The sequence below is a fragment of the Sciurus vulgaris genome, assembly GCF_902686455.1.
Source record: "Sciurus vulgaris genome assembly, chromosome: 14".
Lineage (NCBI taxonomy): Eukaryota > Metazoa > Chordata > Mammalia > Rodentia > Sciuridae > Sciurus > Sciurus vulgaris.
The window spans coordinates 97,305,630-97,329,219 of record NC_136475.1 but is presented as its reverse complement, the minus strand read 5'-3'; the positions used below and the strand labels follow the sequence as shown (position 1 = coordinate 97,329,219).

General features: G+C 53.9%; 1 protein-coding gene across 3 annotated transcripts in view; it reads left to right on the top strand.

Annotated features, from left to right (window-relative positions):
* Positions 1–23,590, top strand: part of ALLC (allantoicase) — a 43,946-nt gene that overhangs the window by 10,053 nt on the left and 10,303 nt on the right. The window contains exons 1-6 of one of the 3 annotated variants that reach the window (XM_079110623.1): positions 12,687–12,756; positions 16,359–16,453; positions 17,546–17,596; positions 21,011–21,098; positions 22,118–22,243; positions 23,272–23,351. In XM_079110623.1, coding sequence (XP_078966749.1) covers positions 16,364–16,453; positions 17,546–17,596; positions 21,011–21,098; positions 22,118–22,243; positions 23,272–23,351 — 435 coding nt within the window. In that variant the 5' untranslated portion in view covers positions 12,687–12,756; positions 16,359–16,363. Of the gene's footprint in view, positions 1–12,686; positions 12,757–16,358; positions 16,454–17,545; positions 17,597–20,750; positions 20,895–21,010; positions 21,099–22,117; positions 22,244–23,271; positions 23,352–23,590 lie in introns of those variants that run through there. The other 2 variants (XM_079110622.1, XM_079110624.1) reach the window with 2 other exon arrangements.

Below are 23,590 nucleotides of genomic sequence, written 5' to 3'. Positions count from 1 at the left end.
CTCTCTCTCCTTCTCTTGTCGTGCAGCTCTCTCTCTCCTTCTTCCCTTGTCGTGCAGCTCTCTCTCTCCTTCTTCCCTTGTCGTGCAGCTCTCTCTCTCCTTCTTCCCTTGTCGTGCAGCTCTCTCTCTCCTTCTCCTCTTGTCGTGCAGCTCTCTCTCTCCTTCTCCTCTTGTCGTGCAGCTCTCTCTCTCCTTCTTCCCTTGTCGTGCAGCTCTCTCTCTCCTTCTCCTCTTGTCGTGCAGCTCTCTCCTTCTCCTCTTGTCGTGCAGCTCTCTCTCTCCTTCTTCCCTTGTCGTGCAGCTCTCTCTCTCCTTCTCCTCTTGTCGTGCAGCTCTCTCTCTCCTTCTTCCCTTGTCGCGCAGCTCTCTCTCTCCTTCTCCCCTTGTCGTGCAGCTCTCTCTCTCCTTCTCCTCTTGTCGTGCAGCTCTCTCTCCTTCTCCTCTTGTCGCGCAGCTCTCTCTCTCCTTCTCCTCTTGTTGCGCAGCTCTCTCTCTCCTTCTCCTCTTGTCGCGCAGCTCTCTCTCTCCTTCTCTTGTCGTGCAGCTCTCTCTCTCCTTCTTCCCTTGTCGTGCAGCTCTCTCTCTCCTTCTTCCCTTGTCGTGCAGCTCTCTCTCTCCTTCTCCTCTTGTCGTGCAGCTCTCTCTCTCCTTCTCCTCTTGTCGTGCAGCTCTCTCCTTCTCCTCTTGTCGTGCAGCTCTCTCTCTCCTTCTCCTCTTGTCGTGCAGCTCTCTCTCTCCTTCTCCTCTTGTCGTGCAGCTCTCTCTCTCCTTCTTCCCTTGTCGTGCAGCTCTCTCTCTCCTTCTCCCCTTGTCGTGCAGCTCTCTCTCTCCTTCTTCCCTTGTCGTGCAGCTCTCTCTCTCCTTCTCCTCTTGTCGTGCAGCTCTCTCCTTCTCCTCTTGTCGTGCAGCTCTCTCTCTCCTTCTCCTCTTGTCGTGCAGCTCTCTCTCTCCTTCTCCTCTTGTCGTGCAGCTCTCTCTCTCCTTCTTCCCTTGTCGCGCAGCTCTCTCTCTCCTTCTCCCCTTGTCGTGCAGCTCTCTCTCTCCTTCTCCTCTTGTCGCGCAGCTCTCTCTCTCCTTCTCTTGTCGTGCAGCTCTCTCTCTCCTTCTTCCCTTGTCGTGCAGCTCTCTCTCTCCTTCTCCTCTTGTCGTGCAGCTCTCTCTCTCCTTCTCCTCTTGTCGTGCAGCTCTCTCTCTCCTTCTCCTCTTGTCGTGCAGCTCTCTCTCTCCTTCTCCTCTTGTCGTGCAGCTCTCTCTCTCCTTCTCTTGTCGTGCAGCTCTCTCTCTCCTTCTTCCCTTGTCGTGCAGCTCTCTCTCTCCTTCTTCCCTTGTCGTGCAGCTCTCTCTCTCCTTCTCCCTTGTCGTGCAGCTCTCTCTCTCCTTCTTCCTTTGTCGTGCAGCTCTCTCTCTCCTTCTCCTCTTGTCGTGCAGCTCTCTCTCTCCTTCTCCTCTTGTCGTGCAGCTCTCTCTCTCCTTCTCCTCTTGTCGTGCAGCTCTCTCTCTCCTTCTCTTGTCGCGCAGCTCTCTCTCTCCTTCTTCCCTTGTCGTGCAGCTCTCTCTCTCCTTCTTCCCTTGTCGTGCAGCTCTCTCTCTCCTTCTTCCTTTGTCGTGCAGCTCTCTCTCTCCTTCTCCTCTTGTCGTGCAGCTCTCTCTCTCCTTCTCCTCTTGTCGTGCAGCTCTCTCTCTCCTTCTCCTCTTGTCGCGCAGCTCTCTCTGTCCTTCTCCTCTTGTCGTGCAGCTCTCTCTCTCCTTCTCTTGTCGTGCAGCTCTCTCTCTCCTTCTCTTGTCGTGCAGCTCTCTCTCTCCTTCTCCCCTTGTCGCGCAGCTCTCTCTCTCCTTCTCCCCTTGTCGCGCAGCTCTCTCTCTCCTTCTCCCCTTGTCGTGCAGCTCTCTCTCTCCTTCTTCCCTTGTCGTGTAGCTCTCTTTCTCCTTCTCTTGTCGTGCAGCTTTCTCTCTCCTTCTTTTCTCTCGTGCAGCTGTCACTTCTCTCTTCTTCCTCTCTCGTCGCACCGCGGCCGCCTCTCCTCTTCTCTCGTCCTGCAGCTGCTGCCTGCCCTCTTTGCCTTGCTTGCTCTCACGGCCGCACAAAGTACGCAGCTTTATGGGATATAACAGCCAATCACCTTAACGGGTCAAGCGTTTGGCTCGTGGAGACTCAATGGTGGGTAATGAGGACCTGTACTGATCACGAGCTAAGCATGGACGCGGAGGAGATCAGTCAGCCAATAGAAAGCAGTTGCAGCTGGGCTTCTCGGTGCCATAGGGCGAGGCCAGCCAGCACTGCAGGCCCTACAGGGCTGCGGCCTCCAACAGCCACACTCTTGGAGCTGTGACTCACTCTTCACGGGGCACCGCCCTCGGCAGCCTCTGGAGTCGCTGGGGCCATGGGTGGTGCAGGAGGCAGCTCTGTCCCCACTCCTCCACCACGTGGGCTGCTCCCTACCCTGGCAGAGGTGGCCCTGGTGCCTGTGATGCATATCCTCCTCAGGGACATCACAGGAAAGCTCTTTTATAGCCCAGGAACTGAGATGGGCGATCAGCCTGTCCCTTGTGTGGTGGGACTGGACCGAGACCCAGGGCATCTGTTTGCTTTTTCTGCAGGAACTGCTTGAATGGCAGTTCCAGCAGAGCTCATAGACCAGGTCACGTTCTCCTTGAGACTCTGCCTCCCTTGAGTGGTGGCATATCCCTCCCTCTCCTGGGGTGCTGCCTCCTCTGCTGGTCTCTGGCGGATCTCAGGGACGGCCCGGCATCTCTATGCCCACCTCCTCTCAGGAAGGCCTCGTCTGCTCTCCTGGCTCCGTTACTCCCTTATGTGGTCTTCCTGACTTCTGTGTCTTCTGTTCAGACTCCAGCCTCCAGGGTCCAGCTGCTTGCCAGGCACCTGCTGTATGGCAAGTCCAGTCATCCTCAGCCCCCAGAGTGCCTCTCCACCTGTGTGGCCCAGCACATCGGAGGCAACAGCCAGAGGCCTGGGCATCACCCAGTCCTTCTGTTTTCTACGTTCGCCTCCTGGTGGTTTGGAGCTGGCTCTTCCTCACTGGGTGCTCATTATTTCTTGACTGAATCCCCACATTGTCCCCCAAACTGCTCTTCTGCTCCTGATTTTGTCTCTGTCTGTCCTCCTTATCCTGGTGGCTCAGGGGTCTGCAGTGTACACCTGGCAGGCCCCCTGGTGTCCCCCAGAGTCCTGACTGGGAAGGGCGGAAGTCGGCTCCTTCCCTGGTGCCACCCGTCTTCCCACTGCCCCGCCCATTCTGGATGGCAAGGTTATGGCTGGAGTGTCCCTCCCCCAGGGCAGCTGACGCCTCTTCAGCATTCGTCCCGCGTCACCTTTTCCGGGAATCCCAGACCCCAGCGGGTGACCTCGGTGTGGTGGTGCTCCTGGGGCCCTGTGCGTCCCTGCCCTGCTGGGCTCATGGAGGACGTGGCCTTAATCTCACCTGCCTTTGCTCCTTGCACCTGGCAGAGTCCTCTGCACAAAGGTGGCCACAGGACTTGTTGGAAGAGGGGAGAAGTGGCACTGAGCGACACCTGACTCTGATTTCTAGGGTTTGGTAGGGAGCTGAGCAGAGCTTGCAAACCGTGCTCTGTGGATCAGATGCAGCCCGCTGCTCTGTACGGAGCGTGAGCCGAGTGGCTGTTGGCGCGGTTACATGGTTGGGTGTTCTGGGGCAGCACTCACAGGGTGAGACCCAGGGCCGAGCAAAGCGCTGCATACAGCGCGGGAGACCGAGCTCTCCTCCACGGGAGTGAGGACTGGAGCCCTCTGCATCAGGTGCTTGCCACAGGCAGGCGCCCAGTAGGTCTTCGGCTCTTGCAGTGTGGTCGGGGTTTCCTACGTCAGGAGAGGTTGGCGGGGCTTCTGGACCACTGCTAAGTTCTGGTCTTATTTCCAAGGTCGTTGATGAAAAGGAGTGTAAAATAGCGGGTGCTCTCCTACAGTGCAATGGACACTGCAGCGGCCCCCCCCGCCCGTGGGCGGCCCTCGCAGCCACGGAGTGCTCTGCTGTGCTGTCCACAGTAGCTCCCTGCTGGACGTGCACACAGGCTAAGGAGCTGAACTTTGGATGTCACTGGATTTAAAGTTAAATGCCCCACGTGGAACTGGACACCATGGCCAGCACTGAACCTGTCCATGTGCCTGGGGGTCCTGGCAGCAGAGCCACTCTCCTTTAAAGGCCTTCTTTCTCTGCCTGGAGACGGTTGCAGAGGAGGGGACAGGAGACCACGGAGAGAACAGACGGAGTGGTGTCATGAAGCCGCTGGGGCGGCTCCCTGGGGCTTCCCACAGCGGCTCCTCGGGGCCGCGTCTCAGGGTCTGTTTATTTCCCCTTTATCTCAGTGTGACAGTTCAAACACACTCGAGCCGCAGAGTCTGCTCTGCAGATGGACCTTTGCCAAGAGAATGATAACGAGTGTAAGTACATGCTTCCTGGAAACGGCCCTGGAGGTCCCCTCATGGCTCCGCGTCCCTGGGGAAGCTTGCGGGCTGGGGCAGGTGAGGGGACGTGGGCTCCTGGAAGGCGGGGTAGAAAGTCGATGGAGAATTTTCCTCCCCAACTTAAATTCATTTCTTCTGATTAAAATAGATGTTTCCAAATGAATATCAGCCTTGAGAATTTGCTCATGGCGTTTGAGGTGTTTGCTCTCTTTATTAAATGTCCACACACACACACACACACAAGGAGCTTGCAGATGTGTGCCTCCAGTTGGAAGAACGGGCCATGTTCAGTCGGGTGCTGTTGACCAGGGGCAGCGTCTGCCATGCAGGCCAAGTGTGGAGAGGTCTGTCCGCTCAGCAGCGCGGGCTGCTGGACCCGGGAGCACTGTGGCTTTCTGAAGGGAGCACTTCCCGTGTGCGTCTCAGGGGAAGCAGTCCTTTGCAGAGGGACATTTCCTGCCTTTCCCGCCTCCCTCCCTGCTCTCCTCCCTCCCTTCTTTCCTTCCTTTCGTCCTCTCTTCCCTGAACTGAAATGTGTCACTGAGTGAGGTTTGGGTGGGGACAGCAGCAGGGCAGTGATGATACTGGATCTTGGGAAAGTCCCTCCCCTCGCAGCCTCTGGTGTGTGTGCAAGGTGTGGAGAGAATGCTGGGTGGGCGTGTCAGAGGAAAGGTGGGGAAGCCCTTCAACCTGGCACTCTGGCCAGCAGGTGGCTGCAGACCAGACTGCGTGGCCTGTGTGCTGCGGGGACACCTGCTCTTCCCACCCAGTGGGGCAGCTGAGCCAGGAGTGCTGACTGACCGACTTGGGCAGAATGTCCCCTGGCTCAGTGCTGGTGCACGTGGCGCTCGCTGTGACAAACTGCAAACCAACGAATAAAGAAAGAAACCTGGTTGAGCCGTTTCCAAGGAACAGCTATTACATCAGATGCTGCGCAATTATTTGAGCAAGTCAAATAGTTGGCAAGTTTTCTGTGTGCCCACGCCTGTCCTGGCGCCGTGGGTTTTGTACAGGTGGAGGAAGATTGCACCGTGCTGTGGGGAGGGACGTCCAGGGACTCAGAGTGGCCTGCAGCGTGGCAGGGGCCAGCTCCAGCCCGTCGCGCCCACCTCTTGCAGCCTCTGCACTGCCCCCAACTGGACTTCCCCTGGGCTCCCACTTCGCAGCCCAGAGCCGTCCAGCAAGGCAAGCTGAGCTCGTGGTGGGACACAGCAAAGCAGGGTGCTGCCCGGTGACAGTCCTTCAGCTGGTGACTGGCTGTCCCCAGAGAGGGCTCTCAAGTCAGGTTTTTTCCATGTTTTCAAATCGGTGCATCATAGTTGTGCATATTGATGGGCTTTCTTGCCGCGAGCTCACACATGCACACAGTGCAACCCTGTGATCGGGCCAACGCCTCCCAGCACACCCCTCCCTCCGGCCTCCCACGGGGCCCTTTCCTCTGCTGATCTCTGACTTCCACGAGATCCGCTTCCACCTTCGTCTTCCTCTTTCCTCTCTGGCTTCCACATATGAGAAAGCACAGGACCCGACCTTGACCTTCTGAGTTTGACTTATTCCACTTAACATGAGGGTCTCTGTCCCATCCATTTTCCTGTAAATGCCACATTTCCTTCTTCTTTCTGGCTGAATAAGACTCCCACCCTGTACATACACCACATTTTCTTTATCCATTCATCCACCGGGGGACACCGAGGCTGGGTCCGTAGTTCTGTGAACGTGGGTGTGCACGGATCACTGTAGTAAGCTGCCCTCTGGGTCAGTTCTGAGGACAGGACAGCTGGGTCTAAGGTGGATGCACGCCTGGCCTTTGGAGGAGCCTCTGTACTGATTTCCGTCGTGGTTCTACTACTTCACAGTCCCACCAGCTGAGTAAAAGTGCTCTTTTTCTCCGCGTCCTCTCCAGCGTTGGCTGCTGGCCTTCCTGTGGCCGCCGTTTGGACTGCTGTGGGATGAGGCCTCACTGTAGTCTTGATCTGCACTTCTCTAATTGCTGATCACGGTGAACATTTTTTCATGTACCTGTTGGCCATTTGTATTTCTTTTTTTGAGAAGTATCTGTTTAGTCCCTTTGCCCATTTATTAATTGAGTTATTTGATTTTTGGTGTAAAGTTTTTTGAGCTCTTCATATATTCTGGATATTAATCCTCTGTCAGAAGAGTAACTAGTAAAGATTTTTCTCCCATTCTGTGGGCTCTCTGCACATTCTTATCTCCTTGCTATGAAGAAGTTTTAAATTTGATGCTGTCCCATTTATTAACTCGGCATTATTTCCTGAGCGTTAGGGTCCTACTGAGAAAACGCTTGCCTGTGTCTAACAGGTGAAGTGTGGCCCTATGCTTTCGTGTAGGAGTTGCATGGTTTTTGCCTAATTCCGAGGTCTTTGATGCATTTGGAGTTGATTTTTGTGCAGGGTGAGGGCAGGGTCTGGTTTCATTCTCCCTGAGGATAAGCGGTTGTCCCAGCACCATTCGTTAAGCCTGTCTCTTCTCCAGTGTAAGTTCTGGCGCCTCTGTCAAGGGCGACGCGACCGCACCGTGTGGGTCTGTCCGTGTCTTCTCTTCTCCATGGTCGGTCCTTCCTTTTCCTGCCAGTGCCGTGCAGCTCTGTTACTCAGCTCTGTCGTGTAGGTTGAAGTCAGGTGTCTAACCCTCCAGCACTGCTTTCCTTGGCTTAGAATTGCTTGGCTATTCTTGGTCTTCTGTCCTTCCAAATGAGTTTAGGTCTGCCCCCCAGATCCGTGGAGAATTTCACTGATATTTTGATGGGGATTGCGTTGAATCTGTGTATTTCTTTTGGCAGTAAGGCCATTTTAGCAATACTGATTCTGTCTATCCTTGAACATGGGAGGTCTTTCCATCTTGTAAGGTCTTCTTCAATTTCTTCAGTGTTCTATAGTTTTCATTACAGGGGTCTTTCACCTCCTTGGTTAGATTTCTTACTAGGTATTTTATTTTATTTGAGCCTATTATGAATGGAATTGTTTTCCTGATTTTTTTCTCAGCAGATTCATTATTGGAATATAGGAAAGCTATTGATTTTTGTATGTCGATTTGCTAATCTGCTACTTTGCCAGATTTCTTTATACACTCTAGCAGTCTTTTGGTGGAGTGTTTTTGATCTTCTAGGTATAGGATCGTATCATCTGCAAACAGTGATAATTTGACTCCTCCTTTCCTATTTTCATTCCTTTTATTTCCTTGTCTAATGCTCTGGCTGGAATCTCTAGCGCTATATTAGATAAGAGCAGTGAGAATGGACATCCTCGTCTTGTCTCAGATGTTAAAGGAAGTGCTTTCAGTTTTCCCTCATTCACTCTGAGGCTGGCTTCAGGTTTTCCATGTATAGCCTCTATGGTGTTGAGATAGATTCCCTCTGTCTCTAGTTTCTTCAGTGTTTTTTCTCTTATCATGAATGTGTGTTGCGTTCTGTTGAAGGCCTTCTCTGCATCTATTGAGATGACTAAGTGATTTTTGTCCTTAATTCTGTTAATGGGTTGGATTACATTAATTCGTATGTATTAAACCATCCTTGCGTTTCTGGAATAAAAGCAACTTGGTTGTGGTGTATGATCTTTATATGTTGTTAAACATGGTTTGCTAATATTTTATTAAGTATTTCTGTATCTAAGTTCATCAAGAATATTGGTTTGTAGTTTTCTTTCATTTATGTGTCCTTATCTGGTTTTGATATGAATGTGATACTGATTTCAAAGATTTGAATTTGGAAGTGTTTAATTTACTTCTATTTCATGGAATAATTTGAGGTGTATTGGCATAAGTTCTTCTTTAAAGATTTGGTAACATTCATCTGAGAATCCATTGCATCCTGGGCATTTCTTTGTTGGAAGGCTTTTTATTACTGCTTGTATCTCATTACAAGTTATTCATCTGTTTAGGTTTTCTACACCCTCTTGATTCAGTGTTGGCAGGTCATATTTATCTAGAAGAGTATCTGTTCTTCTAGGTTTTCTAATTTATTGGAATATAAGTTTTCAAAATAGTCCCTAATGATCTGCTGAATTTCTCAGATGTCTATGGTGACTTTTCAGTAATTTTTCTCTAATTTTATTTATTTGTTTCCCTTTTTTCTTTTGCTCACTTTGGCTAAGGGCTTATCAATCTTGTTTATCTTTTCAATGAACCAATTCTTTGTTTCATTGATCATTTTAATTTTTTTTTTAATTCTCAAGTTCATTGATTTCAGTCCTGCTCTTAATCATTTCCTTCCTTCTACTGGTTTGGGAACTGGTTTGTTCTTCTTTTTCAAGGGTTTTGAGATGCATTGTTGGATGTTTGTTTGGGACCTTCCTGATTTTCTTACGTAGGCACTCATAGCAAAAACCTTCCTCTTAGAACTGCCTTCATGGTGTCCCAGAGGTTCTAGTAGGGCTGTGTCACTATTTTCATTTGAGCCTAAGAATCTTTAAACTTCTCCCTTGATTTCTTGTATCACCCATTCAACATTCAAAAAAGTATTGTTCAATCTTTCTGTGTCTGTATAGTTTCTGTAGGATTTGGTCATATTGATTTCTAATGTGATTATATTATGATCTTAAAAGATACAAGGAATTACATCTAAAATTTTTTTTTGTATTTGCCGAAAGTTGCCTTGTGACCAAAAATATGGTATATTTTAGAGAAGATTCCATAGGATGCTGAGAAGAAAGTGTATTCAGCTATTGTTGGATGAAATATTCTATAGTTGCCTGCTAGGTCCATTTGATTTATAACATTTTTCATGTCCAAAGAGTCTTTACTGAGTTTATGTCTGGATGACCTGTCTAATGACGAGAGAGTTGTGTTGAAATCATCCAGCATTGTACCAGGTTTATCTGGGGCTTTGATTTCACTATTGTCTCTTTTATGTAATTAGTTGCACTCATGTTTGAGGCATATTTATTATTGTTTATACCTTTTTGCTGGGTTAGTCCCTTTACAAATATGAAGTGACTTTTTTTTTTTTTTGTCTCTTCTGATTGATTTTTGTGTGACATCTGCTTTATCAGATAGAAGTAGCTACTCCTGCTTGTTTTTGAGCTCCGTTTACACTGTGGCTGTCTTTGCTTCTAAGGTTCATTTCTTGTAAGCAACACATAGTTGATTCTTGTTTTTAAATCCATTCTGCCAGACTATGTCTTTTAATTGGAGAGTTGAGACCATTTACATTCAATGTTATTATAGATGTTTATTAATTCCTGACATTTTGACTTATTTATCATGTTTAATTTGGTCCTGTTTCTCATTTGCTTAGATATTCTTCAAATGACATTTGTTCTTTTGTGAGATCTGAGGTTTGTTTTTTATTTCTTTATTTAGTGCAATATTTTATTTAGTGCAGTATTTCTTTAAGTAAGTTCTGTAGTGCTGGTTTAGTAGTCATGCATTCTTTTAGTTTCTGCTCATCTTGGAAGGTTTTAATCTCATCATTTTTTTTTTTTTTTTTTTTTTTTTGCATTACTGGGGATTGAACCCAGGGCCTTGTGCTTGCAAGACAGGCACTCTGCCAACTGGGCTATCTCCCCAGCCTTTCATCATTGATTTTGAACAATAGCTTTGCTGGATATAACACTTTTGGTTGACAGTTATTTTCTTTCAGAATTTGGAACACATTGTTCTGAGCCCTCCTGGCTTGTGAAGTGATTTTGATTGACTTATCTCTAAATGTGACCTGATGCCTTCCTCTTGAGGTTTTAAAAATATTATCCTTATTCTGTATGTTAGGCATTTTAATTATAATGCATCACAGAGAGGTTCTTTTTGACTTGTCTATTTGGAATTCTAAATACATCCTGTATCTTGATGTCCATCTCATTCTGAATGTTTGGAAATTTTTCTGTTATTATTTCCCTGAGTGTTTATTCATTCCATTTGCCCACATCTCACAGCCCTCCTCAATTCCCACAATTCTTAAATTTGGTCTCTTCATGTTGTCCCAGAGTTCTTGTATATTCTGATCATGGTTGCTTATTTCTTTTTCCTCTAATACTCTATGCATGTTTAAGATTCACCACTTTGTCTTCCAGTTCTGAGATTCTATCTTCAGCAGGGTCTACTCTATTAGAGAGACTTTTAACTGAACATTTTATTTGATTTATTGTGTCTTTAATTTCCAAGATTTGTTTGATTCTTTTTCAATTTTGATCTCTTTATTGAATTTCTCATTCATATTCCATGCTGCTTTCTTAATTCATTCAGTTGGTTTCCTGTGTTTTCTTGGGATTCATCGATCATCTTTATAATGATTCTTTTGAATTCCTTTTTGATATTTCATTAACTTCAATCTTTTTGGGGTCATTTGCTGGTGAATCATGACATTTGGAGATGTAGTGTTAGCTTGCTTTTTCATGTTTCTTGTATTCATGTATTGGGTTTTGTGTATCTTTGGAAAGGGTTTATCTTCCACTCGTATGGGTGGTCATTTCAGGGCAGTCTTCACCTGCCAAAGTGTTCTACAGTGATCTGGATTAAGACCTCGTTGTAGTTGTGATGTCCACAGACTGTGTTATTTTTCTCTGTTTTTGCTATAGCAATGGATGTCCATAGGTGGGATCTGGGGACTCACCTCTGGCTTTTTCTACTTAGGTTCTGATCATTACTTTGGGCTTTTTTCCTTCTAGTCTTTTTATTGAGATGTAACTCAAAATTGAGTGTCATTAATTTGTTGTGGAGCAAGGTGTACTGTCTTTTGGTTGAGTTCAGAGTTTCTACCCCATGAACTTGTAGAATTCCTGAAGTTTCCCAGCATGTCACAGAATGGGGGGAAACAAACAATATACAGCATTTTATATTTCCTTTTTTTTTTGTTTTTTTTGTACCAGAGATTGAACCCAGGGGTACTTAACCACTAAGCCATATCTCCAGCCCTTTTTATATTTAGGGACAGGGTCATGTTAAGTTGCTGAGTCTGGTTTTTTTGTTTTGTTTTGTTTTGTTTTTGCGGTGCTGGGGATTTGAACCCAGTGTCTTAGTGTTTGCAGGGCGAGCACTCTACCAACTAAGCTATATCCCCAGCCCCCTATACAGCATTTTAAATACCTGGTTCCTACTATGTTGTCTACCATGTTAAATGCTGAATTGCCAATGGCAAAAACAATTAGTAACCATGAACTATATCTGGCATTAAAGCAACTGTGTCAGGTGTGGGTGTCAGCTGTCTCACCCACAGCAGTAATATTGCAATAGCATTAATGGTGGGGCAGGAGTTATATAAACCAGTTAGTGCTAAAAGATGACAGGAATACAGTTAATTAAGAGAACAGAAGTGTGATAAGATGGTAGAAAAGAGTTTACAACTTCAAAATGTGGACAGAGAGCATGCAGAAGAGTTGTAACATGTGATGGTTATAAGGAAGGAGAAGGAATAGAAGTAACAAAGTAAAGGGAAAGTGAAAGAACAAGAGACTTGGTTGTTAGCAGAGGAAAAGAGAGAAAGAGGCAAATGAAAAACAATACAAAACGAAAATGTCACAAAAATCCTAAACCTCAAAATATTAGGCAAAGAAAAATAACTACATTTAAAAAGTGCTAAAAACGAGAAAAGAGAAACAATCATGCTTATGGTATATAAGTTCATGAACTAGTCAGCACAGCAAAAGCACACAAAACAAACAACAAAAGATTCTCAATGAAAAATGAAGAAATAATCTGCACTGAGGTGGTCAAAATAGTCAATGAGAATGGACGGTCACTGTCTATGCCTGACTGTCCCTTCCATTTCCTCTTGAGCTATGTACTAAGAACAAGAGCAAGGACTGGGGTCATCGACCCCTTTCTTTTTGTGTTGCTCACCAAGCTGCTGGTTGGAGCAGCCTCAGACTGACGCTGGTTCAGATAATTCTCGGCTTCTCTTCTCCTTGGCATGAGGTAGGATGGGATGGGCCGCACTGTCATACACACACCAGGTCAACGCACTCCTCGGGTGGGGCTGCTGCAGGGTTCCAGGAGTGGAGTTCCAGCGGGTGGGGCTTAGTTCTAATCCAACCTCAGGGTCTGTGCTGGGTGGTGTCCGCTCTGGGGAGATTAGACCCACACACCTCCAGGGCTGAGTCTGGCCCTCGGGATGTTACTAGTGGGGCAGGAGAGACAGTCCTCCCCCCTCCGCTGTCAGGGTGACAACCTTGCCGCTTCCCAGGCGTAGCCCCTGAGTGCATTCACACCCACTTCTCCAGATTCCTGACTGGCTGCCGCGGGCCATGTGAGCCACCAGACGCAGGGGTGAGAGTTGAATTCCCCTTCCAGCGTGGCTCCCTCGGGCAGGACGTTTTCCCTGCTCACCTCACTCCTGTTCTGCTGGGCCACGTGCAGGCACTTGCCAGGTCTGTGTCGTGGTGGCTGCTCCTTTTCCAGGTCCTGCAGCAGCAGCTGCGGTGTGGCCACCTCAGGCGGCTCCTCCCTCCGCTCTCCAGGCCAGTGGGGAACTCAGGGCACTTTTCTTGCACCAGAGCCCAGTGCAGCCTCTGGATCAGCTAACGGCAGGCTGCTTTTCTGAGCTTGAGATTTTCTGCACTGGCTCTGTCTGTGTCTCTGTCTTCCTCCTTCTGTGCTGAACCAGCCCTCTACCCTGCTGCTGCCAGGTGCTGCTGCACCTGGTTGGCTCCCGTGAAGTCTGTCTTCTTTGCTTAACGTACCTAAATGTCTGAGTCTCTAAGACACTCCGACTGTCCAGTATTGAGTTCTGGAGAATCCCTCTCACCCACCTCAGAGAAGCAGTGCTCCTGCTGGCCGAGCTGCGGAATGGCGAGGAGTGACACTCCCTCTAGCCTGCCATCTTGAATCCTCCTCTTGCAGCAGTTTTGTGTTCAGCGTCTGCATAGGCTGTGTCTGTGTTGTGGTTTCTTGCTGCAGCTAGATCTGTTTTTCCAGGGCTTTCCCAGAATGCCCTACACTGTGGTGATGGGCATGTCCTGCACCTGGCTGTCCAGTGTAGGAGCCACATGGGGCCACTGAGCATGTGAGATGTGACTAGAACCCAGGAGGGACTGGTTTAGAAGTTGTATCAGTTAATTTTATTGCTTAAATTCGTCAAATATCTGTGCATGCTGGTGGCTTCCCCCTGGAGCCATGTGGGTCCCGACACACAGCCGAGCTGTTACTTGGCTCCTTCGTCCTGGGACCCCTTCACCTGTGTGCCTCTGCATCAGCAGCCCCACCTGCCACTGCTCCTTCTCTCATTCCCAGCCTGAGCGACTCCTCAGGTCAGTTCCTGAGTCTGAAGCCCCTGGGTGTGTGCTCAGCCGTGGTGCCTCGAGCAGGTCCCTGTCCCTGCATTTCCACAGGTGGTCACTGTCACAGCTTCAGGATCTGTGTCCTCCTCCACCGTGAGCCCTTCAGAGCAGGTGAGCCCCGCTGGTGGCCCTGGGCTTGAAGCTGGGAGCTCTGGAGCAGCAGTCCTGCAGTCAGATAGGTCTGTGGTTTGATGAGCCCTGAGCTGGCGCTCACCATGGCCAGCACTAAGGAGTAAGGAGCAGGGGCTCCAGTCATGTTTGCACGTCTGGGTTGGAGACGCCTTTGCTCCCCAGTGTGGGCTTCATCAGTTCACTTGGCCCCCTTGGAGCTGGATTTTCTTCATTAACGAGAGGTGACTGAGACCCGGATCCCAGGCCATTCTGAGGATTACAGTGACCAGACACAGAGGCGGCTGCGCCTGTGTTAGCCTTGGTGCCTCTCTGGCTCTGCGCTCTCCACCGTCAGCCAGGGACTCGCCTGTGCAGGGGCCAGTGTCTATAGCACGAACCCTCTCACCTCCTGGACGAACCTGTGGGGACGTCCCCGTGAGGTTGGCTGCCCCCACTCAGTGCCGTGCCCACCGCCCAGCATACCAGCGCCCCCCACGCAGGCCCACCTTTGTTCCCACAGCCTAGGAACCCCTGGCGACTCGGTCTGTCAGCTCTGTCACCTGCCTTTCCAGACTCAGGGTCTGCGCCTTCAGGGCAGTGATATCTGCTTTGTGTCCCCAGGACACACACAAGATGCTCCCTAGAGAGGCTCGGAGGAAGCAGGCCACAGGCCAGCAGGAAGAGCATTCTCAGCACAGGGAACAGCCACCGCCAAGTCACGCAGTTGGCACAGCTTGGGGGCTTGATGTGGAGCAGGGGCATAGTCAGGGAGGGAGCGGGCAGGGGAAGGTGGACGCATGTGCACAGAACAGGTGCTGCTGGAGGGCGTGGCCAGCTGACTTGTCTGCAAGACCCCTGAGGTGCTGTGCTGGAGGCCAGGGCAGACGCAGGAGACCACTGGGGACCTCTCAGGAGAGGGGTGGCGACGGCTCCCTGTTGTGTGTGTATGTGTGTGTGTGTGCGTGTGCATGTGTGTTCATGTGCATGTGCGTGTGTGTGCGTGTGTGTGCATGTGCGTGTGTGTGTGTGAATGACAAGCCTGACTTTGTGGAGAGACTGCAAACACATCCCGAGCAGGTGGGCAGACTCCAGCGCACGGAGCTGCACCTGCCGGCCGCCCTGTGACAGCGCCACGTCCACTCAACGCCAGCGGTGCCTGGCTGCGCCCTCCCACCACCGCCTCCTCAGACCAAAGGGGATTTCAGACACCATGTCATTCCCCAAGTCAGGATCCAGACTGAAATGCGCAGCGACTTTCCGACAGAGGACAGGCGCTGGAAGGGCAGGCGGTGGCCAGGGAGCCACACCAGGGCTTTGCCAGCAGCTACTGGATGGGTGGCCGCGAGCTGGGCGTGGAGGCCCAGGGTGCAGCCGCTCGGGGACCAGCAGGAGCTGGGTTTGGACACTTGGCTGAGATTCGGTTAGATGTCCAAGGGGAGATGTTTCGAGCTGGCAGAGGGAAATCCAAGTCTGCCGCGCTGCCGGAGTCCCCAGGGAGGGACCCCAGGGATGAGCGGGAGGAGACCAGTGAGCCTGGACACTCGTCACTGCCGAGCCCGGCACCCAACCAGGGGCACGGCAGGGCCCCTCCATAGGTGTGGTGCCTCGAGCTGCTGTTTCCGTGGAGTCCTCACTCAGGAGAGATCCCAGAATGCCCGTTATACACAGCGTTCCATGGAAGTCAGATTTTAGGATCGCTAGCGTCTCTGCGATTCCAAGGGAAATCCCTCTGCTCCTTGTATTTACTGTTGTTTCTTCTCTCGTAAATGATTCCCTTCTTTCCGTGGTATGGGGACCTGAGCCCGGGGTCTCGCACTGCAAGGCACGCACCCTACCACCGAGCTACGTATGTCCTGATCCTAGGAATGATTCAGGATAGAATCCTGGCTTCTGTGTGGTTTTCTGTTTTTCCCATGAGGGGCGGAAGAAAGGGAAGGGCAGAAGGTCACCACTGGCTGAGGGCTGCAGAGGCCCGGCCAGCCCGGGCCTCCTCGCCTCCTCTGGGGTCCCTGCTTCCCCTGGTGCTGGGATTGGCCCAGGTTCCCTGTTGGCCTGTGGTGTTGCCGACACAGGTCCTGAATCCTGCCTGGAGGGATGACCAAGGTTCTGTCCCTGCCAACTCCAGAGGGTGGTGGCAGGTGCGTCTGCTGGTGACCTTCCTGCAGCAGGGATGTTCCCGGAGGCAGAGGTGTGTCCTCAGCTCTGCCCCGTTTCTAGCCGGGGCCTTGTCACCTGCTGCCGGGTAAGTGTGCGAATGCACCCACAGGCCGTTAAAGCTGGCCTTTCTAAGTCAGAGGGACGTCCCTGCCACAGGTCACAAAACAGCTGCAGGTTTCGCAGTGGTGGGAGGGCGTGTCTGTGACCCTCTGCTCTGACAGACGCTACCTGCTCTCACGCCTCCCTGGCGTGTTCCTTCAAAGGCACACTTGCCCGTCCAGGTGGCACTAAGCCCAGCCTGTCACTGCCTCACCTTTGACGTCTCGGAGCTTGGTTTTGGGAGCCTGGCTGGGGACTCCTCCCCCACGCAGATCTGGGGGCCCCTCCGCCTGCCGAGGCCCACTGCCCTGCCTTCTTGCTCCTAGGAAGCATGGCTGACGCTTCGAAGGAGGGAAAACTGACCAGATTCCTGGACTTTGCCCAGCTGATTGACATGGCATCTGAGTCCGTGGGAGGCAAGGTAAGCAGGGCTTCAGGGCAAAAAGCAGCGCTGCCTGCCCTCAGGCTGAGGGTCCCGCTGCCCGGGCAGAGCACTGAATCCGAGCGCAGCCATCGGGCTGAAGGAGGGCCTGCTGGACACACTCCCTGCAAAGCACGGCCAAGGAATCCACCTCAGCTGTGGCAGTCCTGACCACAGGGGCCTGCACGTGGGAAGAGGATCCCCTCTCCTCGGGGTGCTGATCAGAATGAGGCAGTGGTCCTTCAGCTTTGCTGTGGCTGGCGCTCCTGGGAGCCAGCAAAGCTGCGAAGGAGAAAGTTCCCGCCGTGTGCAGAGCTGCCTGTGGAGGGTGGGAGGGAGGCCCTGTGCCCCCCAGGAGCCTCACGCCACAGGGACAGGCTCGGGAGTCCCACCAGTGCTGTGGCCGTGCCAAGGACGGGGTGTTGGGGAGCACCTGGATGCCACCGCGGCTGGCGCTTGAGGCAGGAGGTCCACAGGCCCATCCTGCGGGAGATGCCCCAGGAGTCCTCCAGGGGCCGGGCAGCCCCAGGCAGCCGGTGACACCAGAAGAGCCGGGCCCTCCCTGGCCCCGGGCTCCCTCCAGGCTGCAGTGGCCACGGGCTCTGGGTGAGGTGGGGCGGCTGAGGCTGGCTCTCCTCCGGAAGACCTGCCTCCACGTTCCCGGGGCGCAGTCGGGGGCACCCACTTCTCTGACCTGAACTGGCAGCTCGCCGGCACATCCCAGGACGGTTGCCCTGCAGGGTGACGGCCTAGAGCCCGTGGGAGAAAACACGTGTGACCTGGGGTCACACGCACCCGTGGCAGGCGCACCTGTTGCCGTTGCTCTGGGGAAAAAGCCACGAAAGGTTTTGGTCTTGCAAAGAAGGAATTGGTTTATTTTCTCCCCACGTGCAAGAAGGTAGCCCTCCACCTCCAGAGGGTCAAAGGGCTTAGGAGAGCAGGCTGGGGAGGCTCCCGCCCCTCAGCGGCTGGGCCTGACTGTGGGCCGCGCCTCTTCCTCTTACTGTGCCTCGGGATGTTTCACCAGGGGATGGAATAACGCGCTTTTTTATCATAGCCATTTCATCTTGGCTTCCTTTGTTCTCTGTCTAGGTTTTATTTGCAACAGATGACTTTTTCGCTCCTGCAGAAAACCTCATAAAGGTATCGTAAGCCCATGTGGAGCGTGGGAGCGCTGGTAGGAGGCCCGGGCCACGCTGGCTCGCTGTCCCTGTGTGCCGCTTGGGGGGTTCTGGTGCTGGGCCCAGTCTGCACAGCTGCGCCGTGGGAAGCAGCAACGATCTGAGCTGGGGAGGAACGCGGGGCCACCAGGAGTTAGGAGACAGCCTGAGGCCCTCAGTACTGCTCCCTCCATAAATGTGGACGTAAAAACGTGAGCTGGGGAGGAACCTGCCGCCTTGAGCTGTTTGGAAAACCCTTGACCTGCCTTGTTAGGAAAGCGTCGGACCGCGGGGCGCCGTGGCCACGCCTGGAATTCTAGGGGCTTGGGAGGCTGAGACAAGAGGCTCTCAAGCTCAAAGCCAGCCTCGGCAACTCAGTGAGACCCTGTCTCTAAATAAAATACAAATGGGGCCGGGGATGCAGCTCAGTGGTGGAGTCCCGAGTTCAATCCCTGGTACCAAAAAAAAAAAAGCGTAGGACAGCTTCTTATTTTAAGAAATGGTCAAATTCCAGCAGCTTGTGAGGCTGAGGCAGGAGAACTGAAAACTCGAGGCCAGCCTCAGCTGGCTCAGTGAGGCCCTGCCTCTAAATGGAAATGTGGAAAGGGCTGGGGATGTTGTTCAGTGGTTAGGTGCCCTGGGTTCAATCCTGGGCCGCACCCCCCCCCCCCCAAAAAAAAAGGACACAGAAAAGAAGGAGGCTGCACTGGAACCCTGACCTCCTGTCAGACCCAGAGAGCACATGCCTGGGAGGGGACAGACCCCGCGCACAGGAACAGCGGGAGAGGCCTGGCGGGCAGGCGTCTGTACACACCACGGATACGCAGGTGCCGGCGGCGTGGGCACGGCACACTCAGACATCACGACACACAGGCTTCCTCCTTTCCATGATCAACAACGGCACAGGAGGAGCGCTGCCGATAAGTTGGGGCGCTGCTGTCCCTATGGAAGTGACACTGTGACCCCGAGGACCCTCGCGCAGTGGGGCTGCTCTGACCGCAAGGCACAGACGAGAGGCTGTATGTCCCGCCGTTCTGGAGGCTGGAGTCTGAGGCCGAGGCGACGAGGGCGGCTTCAGACAGCCGCTCATCTCCGTCCGCGGGGCGGGCTCGCGGAGGGGGCAGGCCCGGGTCCTGGTCCCTGCTGGTCCCGTCTGAGGGATCTTATTCAGCTCTCCTTCACTGGAGCAAGTTCCCGAGGCGCATTCGCTTGGAAGGAGGACAGGCTGGCTCTGGCTCGCAGTGTCCAGGTCCACCCAGGGCTGGCTGGCTGCTGCTGAGGCCTGTGGCTCTCCTCCTGGCGGGAGCCTGTGGCAGGAGGCAAAAGGGAGGGAGAGGGAGGGGGCCCCCAGCCCCCTCAAGGGGGTCCCCACCAGCCAGGGCCCCACCCTCGAGCCCCCATGCAGCAAGCTGGGGACCCCGCTTTCAACCCACGGCCTGTGGGGACACGTAAGATGCAGACTCACAGGCTCCACCACTGGGACCTAGTCACCCCCAGGCCCCACCTCCCAACACCGTCGGGTGGGTCAGGCTTCAGCACACGCACCTGGGGGACCCAGCCGTCCACACAGAACACTCTTCTGACGAATTTTATACTTTTAAATAAGCCGTGCCAGTAAGTACGTAAAATGCCAATTCAAACTTCAAAACTTGCACACGGGTTATAAAGTGCTTGGCATCCGGCAAGCTCTCTTCCTCTGAGCATCCGGGTGCTCCACGGAGACCCAGGCCGAGCTCCTGACTGCTGAGGACACCCACGTCTCCTAGCCGCCTGACGTCCCCTTTCCTGTGAGGCACTTCCAGTTGGCCACGTTGGTACCCAAGGCAACCATCCTGCAGGCAGGCGTGAGTCCCTCTGGGGTTGGTCTGGGCTTCTCTCCTAGAGGATGCCTCTGTCACCGTATGCAGCCACCGTGTCCCCGACAGAACTTGTGTTAAGTGATGTGCTTCTCCATCCATCCAATCCAGCAACAGCGGCATGGAGAGCACCTCACCCACCCACCCATCCCCAGAGCTGAACTGGGTGCCACGAGTCTGGCCTCTGAGGCCCGGGGTTCAGCGGGTGGCGCCCCTTCTCCTGCGTGTCCAGAAGCCACTGCTACCTTCCTTCTGGGCAAGGGTTGTCTCTGAGATGTGACTGGCACAGGCTGAGGGGCCTTTGCCTGAAATGCTTGGGGCCAGAAGAGTTTCCAGTCTAGGTTCTTTAAATTTTGGAAGATTTGCACAGACTTCACCGGCTGACTGGGTGTGAGGATCTGGGAGCACCTGGATTCTGGTTTTCAGATCAGGGCTGCTCGCCCTGTGATGGCATTCAGACGCAGGTGCCAAGCCAGCCCTGGCCCTCCTGTGCGCGGCACGTTTCGTGGTCACGCTGGCTGTGACTGGGAGACAGGCTGCTGTTGTCCGCCCTGGACAGCTGGAGAGAGCTGAGGCCGCGGGGCCACACTCCACCTGCCCAGCTGTGTGTGCCTGCTGGCCCTGGATCCTTGGCGAGCGTCCCAGGCACAGCTCCCTGGCCCGCCCAGCCTGCCCAGCCTGCCCCTGCTCATCTGGGGACTTTGCCCCTGCTGTCTGTCCCTGCTGGGGAGCCTCAAGCAGTGCCACAAGACCCTCTTTGCGGCCAAGCTGAGGCGATAGGCCAGTGTCCCCGTGTGGCCACCCACCACTGCCCAGCGGATTCTGCGTGTCTACGTGACCGTGGTCATTCCGGCACCACAGCTTCCTGCACTCTTGCTGGGCTGCGTCGTCTTCCTGCTCTTGGGGAGGAGGCTGCTCCGGGCTGGGGCTGCTCAGTGGTGGGCGCCCGCCTCCCTTGTGTGAGGCTCTGGGCTCCGTAGAAATGAATGGACAAAATGACGGTGTTGTGTCCCTCTACGACTAAGGAAGAGTTAAAAAGAGAGGAGGCTTGCCTGAGGAGCGGAGCCTGCTTCGCTGACCTCAGGAGCCCTCGTTCTCCCGCCCGAGGCGTCGGGCCGCACGGAGCCCGGGGTTCAGCTGGACGCAGCCTCCGCCCGCGGCCATGCTACCTTGGCAGAATGGCTCTTTCTGTCCAGTCTCCCACTTGGCTCTGGAGAGCAGACCCGCCTGTCCTGCTCTGTGCATGCCGCCCGGATCCCTGGGGAGGCGCTGCCTTCGCAGGCCTGGAGTGAGCGTGACGCCGTGGCTTGCTTCTGACGGTGGCCGGCCCACTCTGCGCTGAGGCCCACTCTGTGCTGAGGCCCACGAGGGACTGACGTTCTCTCTGAGGGTGGCTCGGAATAGCGAGGGGTCCCCTGATCTGGAGTGAGCAGCTGGTGGAGCAGAGGCTCCAAGATCCTTGCTTGTCCCCAGGGGCTCAGGGTGATGCACTGGGGCCAGCCCTGCGGGAAGGTTAGCGGTCAACCTGCACCTCTTTCTAGAGTGACGGCCCAAGCTTCAGAGAACACGAGTACACAGAGTTCGGGAAATGGATGGACGGATGGGAGACCAGGAGGAGAAGGACCGCAGGTAGGGGGACGCCGGCCCTGCCCACCCACACTGGGGAGGCCAGAAGGGGCTGTGGACTCCAGTGTGTGCTGGGCCAATTTCAGCGCAGGGACTTGGAATGCTCTGCAGCTCCAGGGCCCCGTCTGGACGCCAGGCTCTGAGAAGTCAGGAGGGGAGGCTTGAGTCCTGGTCACTGGGAGGCAGAGAGGGTGGGAACGCGGCAGGAATGTGTGAAGGCCAGGGAGGGCCACACAGCCAGGGAGGGACAAGGCCACCTGAGCCGTGGGCAGACACTGTGGCCACGTGAGGGCTGAGGGCAGACGCCACTGCAGGTGTGTCACACCTGATGCCCACTGACTCCAAGGCAGGCATGCCCACCTGTCCACTCCCCATCTCCGCCCAGGCCAGCGCCCAGGCCCCGGGGATGGAAGCCAGGCGCATCCTGCACACTGTGCATTCTTTCCTGGGTCACCTTGAGATGCTTCTCAAAATTTATTTCTTGTCAGTCTCAATCAAAATATGCCTTTTGAAGTTGAAAAACGCCTATAAAACTGAGCGAATCCAGGCATCGGCTGGCAAACGGGCTTTCCTGCTGTGGTCTCAAGTCCACCAATACCCTGGAATGGGGGATTTCTGGTTCCTGCACTAGTGCTCGAGACGCGACTGCAGTCCCAGGCCTGAACGCCTTAGGAGGCGCTGGTCTGGCAGCAGGGACCCTGTGAACCCTGACTTCCAGACTCTGGCAGTCACCAGTCAGGCGTTCGGGGTGGGTGCAGGACTCCCCAGAGATAAGAGGGGATGGTAATGAGGACGGCGGGCTGGGGAGGCCCGTATCACGACAGTCACACGGAAGCTTCCAGAACCTAATGCTGCCCTTGACCTAGAGCTGAAGAGAGAGCCTGCAGGGGTCCTGAAGTCGCCCTGCCCCAGAGCTGACCGGCACGGGTCTTTCCGTGGTGGGAAGGCGTTCCGGGGCCGCTGTCTGCGGGGGCAGGCTCTTTGCTCCCACGGGCTCACCGACGCTCACCTGTGCCCTGCAGGTCACGACTGGTGTGTCATCAGGCTGGGGATCCAGGGAGTCATCCGGGGCTTTGACGTGGACATTTCTTACTTCTCAGGAAACCATGCCCCTCGCATGTCGATTCAGGCAGCGAACTTGGAAGAAGGTGCGTTAGGAGCCACGTCCCCAGGGCGAGGGCTGTGGGGGATGGGCCCGCCTGGAAGTCCTCCCCCAAGCACTTCATTATGACCACATGGGCCAGCAGTGTGTCCAAGGCAGCTGGGCTGGGCTGGAGGGTGACCAGGATGCCTGGCAGGTTGCTCTGGGTCCTGGAGTGTCAGTGTAACAGTGGTCATTGGCTCAGTATGGATTTCACCTGTGTCCATGCCCACTTGCACCTAGGGACCCAGGACATTCAATGTGCAGGCTGCTGGGGACAGAGGGAGGGTGGCTGTGCCCTGGAGGGTCTGATAGAAGGACCTGGGACAGCGGCGGGCCACAGCTCCAGCCCACTTCTGGCCACTCCTGGTGGCCCAATGGTGAGCAGCTGTGGGGTCTTGGGAGGGGCTCCTTCCTGTGCCTGGGAAGCCTGGGCCTGGGGTGAAGCAGCCTCCCCGGGTTGAGCTGTACCTTGCTCCTGATTTTCTTGGACCCGCGGTTGTGTGCATGTACCTGCACTTGGCGGGCATCACATCAGTGGCAGGCTCACACTGAAGGTGCTGCGTGCACAGTGCCATTGGAGGCTCTGCAGACATGAACGGGCCCTGCTCCCCATGGTGGCCAGGGCCTGAGAAGGGGTGTCCTGGGAGAAGTGACCTGAGCAGGCACTAGCAGTGGGCACCAGGGCTGCTGTTCTCAACTGCTGGGGCTGCTTCTGGAGCCGACCTCCAGGGGTCCAGCGGCAGGGACCCAGCTGCTGGGGGCTCTGCGAGGGGACACATCTGTGCAAGTGTGACCAGCCTCGGACACAGTATTCACTATTGTGACAAGCAAATGTAGTCTCGAAAGTCACACGGCTTTTTGACATGGCGGTCAATGTACTAACTGCTGTGGTCTTCAACCCGTGAGTCTGACATGAGGCCTAAGAGAGGCATCCTCCGTGCTCCCTGCAAAACGAGGTCTCCAGCCAGCTCACGGACACTGTGTCTCCGATTTGAGCCCGCGCCTTAATCTTCAACGTCACTCTACCTTCAGATAAACTGCCAGAAATCCCACAGAGAGGGACCCGGATGGGAGCCGCGGCCACCCCTGAGGAGTTTGAAGCTGTTGCGCAGGTACGCCCAGCAGTACGGGGCTGCTCTGAGGACCGCAGTCTGCCCCGCAGGCCTCTGTGCAAGGCCATCCACCGGGATTCGCGACCCCAACACCCTCTCCTCTCTCACCCACCCTGTGCTTTGCAAATGCTTTGCTGGTGGCTCCTTCAGCCCGTGTGAGGGAGCACGTGGTCTGCAAGAGCCCCCTGGGCAGGGCCTTCGGCGCTCTGCACACACTGCTGCTGGCCCTGGCCAGACAG